We start from the raw sequence: 11,141 nt of genomic DNA, 5'->3' as shown, positions 1-11,141 counted from the left end.
ATAATTATTTACGAATATTTAAATATAAGAATTATTTCCAAGATCACTGATGAAGGGTATTTGGCAATACTCGAAACAGCTGTATGGTCAGCCAAAAATTCATTAATTAAAATAATTTAAAAAATAAATTTTTGTTGTTGTTTCACTTCTGTTCGAAAACCTCTTCTTTATAAAATATAATAAGTTTCTATTAATATATAATAGTCACTTTCGTCTGCAAAATATGACATTAAATTACAACTTATATTCACAAAATATTGGTTTCGACGGGCGTCTAGTGGAGTAACATTAGCATGGCTTTCTCAGCATTACGTTCCTAGATTAGGTTCTATACATAAGAAATAACAAATAATGCTTCTACGAACAGAATAGTATTGAAATTTAACAATTAAAAATAAAAATATAATTAATTTATTAATTCAATTATTCTACAACTGGTTCATGATTTCGTTCTAATATAAACATAGCAAGTGAAATTGTTAATAAAAACTCCAGAAAAATATGCGCACATAAAAAGTCAAGTACGGCTTTGGATCAGTTGGTTAAGGTGCGCTGATTCTGAGCTTCACTTTGGCAGGACCCGAGTTCGATTCCTGGTACTTGCAGTCTCAAAAAATAATTATTTACGAATAATTAAATTCAAGAATGATTTCCAAGACCACTGATGAAGGGTATTTGGCAATACTCGAAACAGATGTATGGTCAGCCAAAAATTAAATTAATTAAAATAATATAAAAAATAAAATTTTTGTTTTGTATTCACTACTGTTCGAAAAACCTCTTTATGAAATATAATAAGTTTCTATTAATATATAATAGTCACTTTCGTCTGCAAAATACGACGTTAAATTACAACTTATATTCACAAAATATTGGTCTCGCCCGTGCGTCTAGTAGAGTAACATTAGCATGGCTTTCTCAGCATTACGTTCCTAGATTAGGTTCTATACATAACAAAGAACAAATCATGCAAGAAATAATGCTTCTACGAACAGAATAGTATTGAAATTTAACAATTAAAAATAAAAATATAATTAATTTATTAATTCAATTATTCTACAACTGGTTCATGATTTCGTTCTAATATAAACATAGCAAGTGAAATTGTTAATAAAAACTCCAGAAAAATATGCGCACATAAAAAGTCAAGTACGGCTTTGGATCAGTTGGTTAAGGTGCGCTGATTCTGAGCTTCACTTTGGCAGGACCCGAGTTCGATTCCTGGTACTTGCAGTCTCAAAAAATAATTATTTACGAATAATTAAATTCAAGAATGATTTCCAAGACCACTGATGAAGGGTATTTGGCAATACTCGAAACAGATGTATGGTCAGCCAAAAATTCAATTAATTAAAATAATTTAAAAAATAAATTTTTGTTGTTGTTTCACTTCTGTTCGAAAACCTCTTTATATAAAGTTACCATTTGAGAATTTATTTTCCATCGTTGTTAAATTCGTGTTTACAGAGTGGTTCTATCAAAGACAGTTGTAACTTTGAAACCTGTTTCAAAGTTATCTTGAAAGATTATGGTCAGAAGTCTTTTAGGATCATTTGTTATCGTAGCAAACTGAATGACAGCTGTTAATCACAAGGATTATCACTTGAACTACAAATTTATTTCAAATTTTAATTGAATTTTGTTTTAAATTAAACGATTGTTTTTTCACTTTTTCGATTGTTTTCTAAAATTATATTTTTTATAATATAATAGTGTAATAATAAATTTATATATATCAAAATATACATACATAAATATGCTGATTATTTTATACAAAGAAAATATTATGTTACATACACATAAGTAGGAAAATCGCAAATAAAATATCTGTAAAGTGAAAGATACACTCTATGGTACACTTTATTTATCGATTCGTCTTTTGAAAAATAGAAAAGCGCTTTCAATACAGTAGAATGTGTAGAACTTAAAAACAGTTGACAGATTCGCTATGTTGATAATATAAGTGCTATAATTCACAAAATAAAAAATATATGTGAATATATTTGATGTTATTCGAATATAATTATTCACATACACTACTTTCTATTACTTACTAAATTACTTTCTATTACTACTAAAATAACTCATAGGACCTTTCTTATACTTGTGTTAACGTTGTAATCATAAATCTACGGTACTATACGATACTATAAATAAATGATTTTCTTAACAAATTATTATTGCAATCATATTAATATTGTTTATAAAGAACGGTTAATTACAAATATTTTTGCAGAATTACTCATGTATATATATGTATATCAAATAATATATAATCAAAATATAATTCCATATTTTTTTTATTTCAGACTATTATCACACTATTCAGTGTACATAATCATTTTCTCTCCGAACACTACAACTGTTTTGAGTCGAGAAGCAATAATAAAGAAACTTTTCAAACTAAGAGCGTGAAGCCAATTAATATAATTACAACATTGTGTGAAGGGGTATCACTTACAAGATCATTATCTAAACTGTTTGTAGACGTTTGTGTTAAGCTATTTATTATCAATAAGTTTTTCCATCAAGTAATACAGTTGTTAGAAGCGAAAGAAGTGGCTATAATAGAAGCAATAGTGGCTAAAATAGAAATACGTTTCTTAAGGGATAATCAAATACAACAACAACACGATCAACGATCCATTGAAAAAAATTGTAGCTTTAAATAAATATTAATCTAAATTAGCTGAAATATTTATCATTACTTCCTCTACTAAGAAATACTAATAATTGCTACCGCTATTATCAGAACAAAAATATTGGCCAAAACTTATTGTAAGCTAATCTTTGTAGTTGTATTTATGTAATGTAAAAGTACGAAAAACGACTTTTAAACTACATAAAAATATATTCACATTAAAACGTTATTAATTGTTATATATTATATACAACTTTTTGACAACGGATCCATCTATAACCACTTTACCTAAATCATACAATTCATCAACAACAACAACAATAACAACAACAATTGATAAATCAGAAACCATGTCATCAGGAACTTTTGTGGACCGAATTGACCCGTTTGCCAAACGATCATTAAAGAAGAAAAGTAAAAAGAGTCAAGGTTCCTCCAGATATAGAAACTCTCAGGATGTTGAAATACAGCAATTGCCGCCACTAAAAGGTAAACTATAATTACATTTATTATAATATTATAATATTGTATTATAATTGCCATAATAATAATAATAATAAATACTTTTAATATATATTTAATTATCAACTTTTATTAAAATCTCTATTTGTGTTTGTGAAAATTTAATTGAAGTTCAATAATATCCGTTGATTTTTTTTATATCCGTTGAGTTGATAAAAAAAACTGATTTTAGAAGGAATAGAAATATTTGTATTTATATGCAAAATTAATCTGGAAAAGTTTAGTCTGAATTATATGTCTATATTGAACGTTCAATAAAATATTTACATTCAAAATTTTCGGTGAGCTGTTTGTCAATAAAGTAATAAAAAATAAAATAAGAGCTTCATTAAAGAAGAAGGGTATTTGAATAATTTTTAATTAAAGTAAAAAATAAATTAAACATAAAAGAAAAATTCTAAACAGTTTTTTTTATATAATAGATAAAAGATACAAAAGAATAGATAAAAAACAATAATCGTAATAAAATTAATAAACAAATGTCAGAACAAAGTGTTTTGCATATATCGGTTGTGATTTAGTGCAAAATATGTTAAAGTTTTTATTGGAGATCTTAAAGTGAAGAAAGAGTGAAGTGAACTTTCTACCGTTCTTGAGAACATTAATAAATTGTATTAGGGATCACTAAATTATCGTTTACAAGTAGCTCAGATATACAGACACGGCTTTTCCAGCAATTTTTTTTTGTTATAATGGAGGGTGTTATTTTATTATAGACAATATACCATATTATTGTGTCCATAATAAGACATTTGCTTTCCCAAAGTAGTATATGGACATGTGCCTCTTAATTTAGTCATGACTAAATTAACAATGTTATCATTTAAAAATAAATTCGATGTTTAAATGTTACTGTACCTATATATAAACAGACATGTCTTCTTTTAGTGTCATATCTGGACATATATACTCTCCTTCGTTCTCTCACTCGCAATGTGTTATCTTATGACTAAAGTAATAATTTTATCTCTCAGGAGTATAGAATCCTTCAAATTAGTAGTATCCACGATCTTAAGCTGTCTGACTACGTAATGAAGACGATTCCAATCTATTCAACGATAATCACTCTTTAACTCCCCCTATATTATTTCCAATCTATTGAGCTTAAGTTTAGTATATAACTTCTTACATCTTTTTTTGCACTTTTTATTCTTTAAAAGAGCCTAGGTCATTATTCACTGAAATTTATATACAATGTGAAAAATATGAAGCTAATTAAAGCAGGTTATTTAATTTTAATAAAATGTTTATATATTAATATAACATTTATTTACAATCTCAATCATTGATTACTTTGTTTGGCAAAATTTTATTTATTGATTTCAAAATTGAAACGTTGTACAAAGAAATAAATGTCAGATTTCGTACTTTAATATATTTCGCATTAATAAATATCCATTTTCTAAAAGTTAACCAAGTCTATATTTTTAAATATGTATGTTAATCCTTGTCTTCGCTTCAAATATGTTTTGACAATATTAAACCGAAGAGGCATGTAATTTCGTACATTAAAAATTAAAATTTCTTCCTTGTATATATTGTACTTTCATTATTTAATTTTTGTTACTATCTATTTCACAGCTGATTGCTCAAGTTTAGAACAAGAGGAGTTATTTATTCGTAAATTACGTCAGTGTTGCGTATCATTTGATTTTATGGATCCAGTTACGGATTTGAAAGGAAAAGAAATCAAGCGTGCGGCACTAAATGACCTATCCACCTACATTACACATGGTCGTGGTGTACTCACAGAGCCAGTTTATCCAGAAATTATACGCATGGTATTTACATATTTACATATAATTTGTTAAAAGTACATAAAAGAAGTTCTCTACTTAAATATTTTTTTCATAGATTTCATGTAATTTGTTTCGCACACTGCCTCCAAGTGAAAATCCTGATTTTGATCCTGAGGAAGATGATCCTACACTGGAGGCTTCTTGGCCACACCTACAATTGGTTTATGAAGTGTTCTTAAGATTTCTGGAATCGCAAGATTTCCAGGCGACAATTGGTAAACGTGTAATCGACCAAAAGTTTGTGCTACAAGTGAGTTTTAAACAAATTAAAAATAATAATAGTAATAAATGAAATCTTATTTATATATTTGTAGTTGCTAGAACTTTTCGATTCTGAAGACCCTCGAGAGCGTGACTTCTTGAAAACGGTGTTGCATCGTATATATGGAAAATTCTTAGGATTACGTGCTTTTATACGAAAGCAAATAAATAATATATTTTTACGTTTCATTTACGAAACGGAACATTTCAATGGTGTTGGCGAATTATTAGAAATTCTTGGCAGGTTTGTATATAAAAATTGAATATACCTAATCGATAATAATGACGTTTTTAATGAACACATTTTTAAATTATAGTATAATTAATGGATTTGCATTGCCCTTAAAAGCAGAACACAAACAATTCTTGGTAAAGGTTCTATTACCATTGCACAAAGTCAAGTGCTTATCACTTTATCATGCTCAACTGGCATATTGCATTGTGCAATTTCTCGAAAAGGATCCTTTCCTAACCGAACCAGTTGTGCGTGGCCTTTTGAAGTTCTGGCCGAAAACGTGCTCACAAAAAGAGGTTATGTTTCTGGGTGAAATTGAAGAAATTTTAGATGTAATAGATCCGCCGCAATTTGTCAAAATTCAAGAACCATTATTTCGGCAAATAGCAAAATGTGTATCGAGTCCTCATTTTCAGGTAAAAATATTTTTATTTATAAGTATTCAAATATTATAATTATTTGGTTCCGAAAATTCAGAAATATTAAGAAATAATAGTAAGTTTCCTGTAGTAAGGCTAACATTATATGTAACATCGGGGTATCATATTATAGAGCTGAAACGAAGTTACATTAAAAAAATTACATTACGAATACATGGGTTAAGATGTCGATGGGTATTGGTTGTGTGGGACGAAAGGGGATTATAAGAAAGTGAGAGTGGGCTTGAGGTATGGTTACATAATAATAAGTGAACTGAACTTAATTGCTGAATATATTCTGTTGACAGATTGTTGATAATATAGTAATTATATAGTAAAAATAATAAAGGAGACTTTTACATGGATACTAATGTCAACAATAATTAGTTTATTAGAATAATAAAGCGATTTCTCATAACATCAATCGTCTAATGTCTAATGTTGAGCCTTTTACTCTTTGAGAGCTGGGGGTTTCTGCAGAGACCCACCCATCTCATTGACTAATAAGTGTATTCCTCATAAGCTTCGTGATTATTCAATGACTAATCTAAGATCTACGTACCGCCCCGTCCGGTTAGTGATTACTCTGTGATTAGATAGTGCTAAGTAGGGCGGGCAGCCTGTCAGTTTTTTTATTATTAAATCGTTATGTTAGGAATTAATATTTGAATTAATGTTGCCTAAGGGAAAATTTAATTCTAATTTAAGTAATTAAACTTTTAATAAATTTTTGTAAACACTACAAACAATTTTTAATTATATTTTTTCAACATTCTTAAAATATAGGTCGCTGAGCGAGCCCTCTACCTATGGAACAATGAATACGCAATGTCGTTGATAGAAGAAAATAACGCTGTAATTATGCCTATAATGTTTCCAGCGCTCTATCGAATAAGCAAAGAGCATTGGAACCAAACAATTGTAGCGTTAGTCTATAACGTATTAAAAACATTTATGGAAATGAATTCAAAGCTATTCGATGAGCTAACGGCTAGCTACAAAGCAGAACGTCAAAAGTATGTTTCTTTAGCAGCTATAAATAATTAGTATAAATAAAAAATAAATATATATAATAATTGTATATTTTATAGAGAAAAAAAACGTGAAAGGGATCGCGAAGAGCTGTGGAAAAAATTACACGAATTGGAATTAAATCGTTCAAAAGCTAATCAAGGCGGTACAACAGCGTCGACTGGTGGTACAGGGCAGAGCATAAACTCGCATCAATCGAATAATTTAATGAATAACAGCGCTGGCGACAATAATCCTGCATTAAGTGGAGGTGTCGGTGCGCAAACTGTTGGTAGTGCGAATGCATATGCCAAAGGGAAAAATGATAATTAAAAATTAAATTAATATATTAAATAACAAAATTATATAAACAAGCAAAAAGCTACACAAAATTAGTATAGCAACAACAGCAAACACAATAACTAAATTATAAAGAAATATAACTAAAAAATGCAAAAACAAAAAAAAATACTGATGTGTGCGTGTGTGGAAGCATTGACTGCGTCCAATGCAGCCTAAAACGAAAATTAACCGACGAAGGAGCCTCGAGAAAACCTACAAAACCTACACAACTCCCTAATGCTATCTAGGTCTAAGAGACTATTAAGTGGATAAATAAAAATATAAAAGAAAAATCAGATTCGAGGTTTAATTTAATGAGCGTATAAAATAAATTATTATATATATATTATATTAAAATTATCAAAAAATATTAATATTATATAATTACAAAAAAACACTGAATAATGTATTTAATGATAAAAGTAAAGAAAAATTCAGAAACTCTAAAAAAGTTTGGAAAATATTACAATTTAATAAACATATATATAAAAAAAACAATGGAGGAAAATTTATGCGATACTAAAAAACCTAATTACACTCACTTAAAATATATGCAATTGTATAGTAAATTACACGTAAACACTCACATAATTTCACTGTCACTCGTATAAAATTACATCATATAAAGTTAAGAACTTGCGATTTAGTAGCATAGCCAAGTTATATATAAAATTTTACTGTTTTAAAATAAACTTGGATAAATAGTATATAGTAGCAGTAAGAAGATGCAAACAATATAGTTAAATAAATTTATTAACGTTTCAAGCAAAAGATACATATATAGAACGAAAATTGAGAATTTGAAAAATTGAAAAATTTAAAGTAAATTTATAAAACAATAAAAATTTTCCATTATAGAAATTATATATTATGTAATTGTGTGTTTAGTGGGCAAAAAGTTTAAATAAAAGCTGTTTTCTGCTTTTTTTCTACGAAATTTAATTATTCAAAATTTGTAATTTATTTAATTGAATTAAATTTCAGTTCTTTTTTTTTAATTTTATAAAGATAATTTAACTGGTTTATTTTATTTATTTAATATTACTATTATTATTTCTCTTTTTGATTTTTGTTAGAATTGTAAGTTTATAAAATTTATAACAAACATTTACTAAACTGCATTTAATGAATTAATAAAGTTTTACTAATTAAATTAAATAAAAAAATTCTCTGTTTTATGAAATTAAGTTTAGTTTAGTTTCAACACTGTTCGATTGTTTAGTAATTAATTGCGTAAATATGCAAAACTATACGATGATATAGGGCAATAATTATTAACAAAAAAAGCAGAATACAAAAATATAAGATATTTACTTAGTGCTCTTTAGTGAACAGCTGTTCTTTTTGTCCATATAGGTGCTATAAAAAATAATTGCATGTATTTTTTTATGCTCATGCTTTGTGTTGAGAACTGCTCTTCCCTGAAATGAAATATGCTATATATAGAAAAAAATAAAACATTGTACAATTAACATTTAAAATCTAAAATCTAACAACTTAACTGGTCTGCTATGCTTTTAAAATGCAACATATAAATATAAATTAATTCACAAATAAAACTCTAAAGCAATAATAATTTTATATGAAGTAAATTGCAAAAAAAAAAACCGTAAACCAAGGAAGTAGGAGGATATCAGTTAAAACTAAATTAAAAATAAAAAACAATTATAATGCTATAAAAGTAAATACGCGATAATAATACAAGCACATAACTTACGTGAAAGCGTCTTTCATATTTATAAATATATATTTGATATTACTATGCACAAATTCAGTATGCTAAGTCAACTTCGTTAACACACTTAACTGACACTTCAGTTGAAATATGTGAAGAAAAGGCAAGCTATATAGCTATATAGTAAAGCATAAGAAACAAGCCAAGTATTCGGCTCTTCAGCTATATACTTTTGCTACATGCAAAATCAAAAGATAAGTTCACTTAACAAACTGAATTAGCCGCTCTTTTTCTGTTCTGTTTTTGTATAAAATGTTTTACATAATTTTAATATTATTTACTTAATTACTAATATATAAGTTAATAAAAATATAAAAAAAAAACAGTTTAAATAAAAACTGAAGTATGTAGTTATAAAATATATTAAACATTATATGTACTAGTTTAAAACAAAGTTTATAATAAATATATAAGTTATTTGAGTATATAAGTTTGTGTGTTTAGCTGAAAAAAAATTATTAAATAAAGTGCGGAAAATTAAAAAAAAAAACAAATTCAAGAGAATCATATATATTAGTACACGGCATATATATGTATATGCATATAATTATACATAGTTACATATGTATGTATTTATATGCTGCTATGTAAAGTCTAGCACGAGTTTTGAAATTAAAACAAATTAAACTTGTAATAAATAAAAATAAGTTCGTTCATACAAACAAATCATTACCCTCTATTGTTCATGTGAAGTAGTATAAACAATTTTATATATACATATGTACAGCTGCGTTACATATACATCTATGTGTATTTGTTATATTTATTAATTTATATATTTTACATTTAAATTGCATTAAGCAAATTTATATAAAAATTTCTTTTCGACAATATAATAGTTTTCCATAAACGCTATTAAACTTTTTAGATGTGTTAGATATTTCATAAAAACTACTTTCTATTCTATATAGAGACAACTTAAGAAGTTCACGTTTAAATCGTAATATCCTGAAATTTAATTTTTTATATATTTTCAAAATTTCTTTTATGTCTTAGTAATAAGTTCATACATGCAATTTTATGCTACTAAAAGTCGTAATTGAATATGTAGTAAGAGAGTTCTAGCAAATTTGAAATGGAAGTATAATAAAGAAGTTCGTTTGTGTTAAAAGATCTATATAATTTCTATTTTGTTATTAATATTTTTTTTTTTTCATTTTTTTCAATATATTTCTTATTTTATTTTTGTTCAATTTTTTTATATTTCATTCTTCTATTAATATTAATGTATTTCTTACACATATATTTTCTTATTAAAGAATTAAGAATTTTTTCAATAACGCACAAACGCATATTTTTATAAATTCTTTATGTATTTGTTAGTGAGGAGATTTTCGAATTTCTAAATTTAAGTTTTTAACTCATATTTCGCTAACATATTTTTCGATAACATTTATACAATAAAAAAAATATGTCATCAATTCTTACTTCAAGTAGCGAAAATTAACGGTTTTTTAAAAATAAAATAAAAGTTCACAAAATTAATATAAAAAATATAAAACAAAAAATAGCGATTTCCAACATAAAACTACATAAGCGTAAAAGATTTTTATATAGAAAGCAAAAATAAACAAAAAACATTTAAACGTTTTTAAAATAAGAATCAACACATTTTTTTAGCAAAATACAATTAATGTGTATTACATTTCAAAAAGAAAATAGTTATAAATTACAGAAAGATTTAATAATTAAAATTATTATAGCAGCCTGAAAAACTTAATAGAGACAATTCGTTACAAAAGTTAATATGTAATTACGAAATATATCGACTTATGGAATATATTTGTAAGTTTTTTTCGAATACCTAGAAACGTTAACGTGGCGCCCAATGTGCTTGGTTAAAGGTGCTGAAGATAGACAAGAAGTACGCTATTATATGAATTGCTTATATCACTTTAGCGCTATTTTAATCCTGGTGCAATAGGCGTAGCCATATTTAGAAAAACCCACAAAAACGGTTTAATGCAAGTTATTTTTTCCTTAAACAAAATTATAGTGTAAAAGAGGGTACTTTAAAAATTCTATTTTTTGTTAAATTATATTAAAGCATATAGTTTCTAAAATTTATATATACATATAAGTTAAATATAAAAATTATTTTCTAACCTTTATATTAAAAACCTAAAAAGTGTGTAAGTAAAAAAATTAAGTATGTAATAAATGATATAAAAATAAA

At 26.2% G+C, this 11,141-nt stretch overlaps 1 protein-coding gene across 2 annotated transcripts; it reads left to right on the top strand.

Annotated features, from left to right (window-relative positions):
- Positions 1-2,307: 2,307 nt before the first annotated feature.
- Positions 2,308-7,608, top strand: LOC119686409 (serine/threonine-protein phosphatase 2A 56 kDa regulatory subunit epsilon isoform). Of its 2 annotated transcripts, XM_038100988.1 has the most exons (8): positions 2,308-2,778; positions 2,987-3,130; positions 4,745-4,944; positions 5,018-5,212; positions 5,277-5,467; positions 5,541-5,874; positions 6,664-6,893; positions 6,969-7,607. In XM_038100988.1, exons 2-8 carry the CDS (start codon positions 2,992-2,994, stop codon positions 7,219-7,221), a joined length of 1,542 nt encoding a protein of 513 aa, XP_037956916.1. In that variant the 5' UTR covers positions 2,308-2,778; positions 2,987-2,991; the 3' UTR covers positions 7,222-7,607. The 2 variants fall into 2 exon arrangements, with proteins under 2 accessions (XP_037956916.1, XP_037956917.1); XM_038100989.1 differs by lacking the exons at positions 2,308-2,778; positions 2,987-3,130 and adding an exon at positions 4,552-4,654 and having other exon boundaries at positions 6,969-7,608.
- Positions 7,609-11,141: the final 3,533 nt, after the last annotated feature.

This window comes from Teleopsis dalmanni, chromosome 2 (assembly GCF_002237135.1).
Source record: "Teleopsis dalmanni isolate 2A chromosome 2, ASM223713v2, whole genome shotgun sequence".
Taxonomy (NCBI): Eukaryota; Metazoa; Arthropoda; class Insecta; order Diptera; family Diopsidae; genus Teleopsis; species Teleopsis dalmanni.
This window is presented reverse-complemented; position numbering and strand designations above follow the sequence as displayed.

What these genes read in the sequence shown, in the direction of transcription:
- LOC119686409 (XM_038100988.1), top strand. Translation starts at nt 2,992, where the DNA reads ATGTCATCAGGAACTTTTGTGGACCGAATTGACCCGTTTGCCAAACGA. An exon ending in ACCAAAAGTTTGTGCTACAA is followed by an intron (nt 5,213 to 5,276) that starts GTGAGTTTTAAA and finishes ATATATTTGTAG; the next exon opens with TTGCTAGAACTTTTCGATTC. An exon ending in TACAAAGCAGAACGTCAAAA is followed by an intron (nt 6,894 to 6,968) that starts GTATGTTTCTTT and finishes TATATTTTATAG; the next exon opens with AGAAAAAAAACGTGAAAGGG.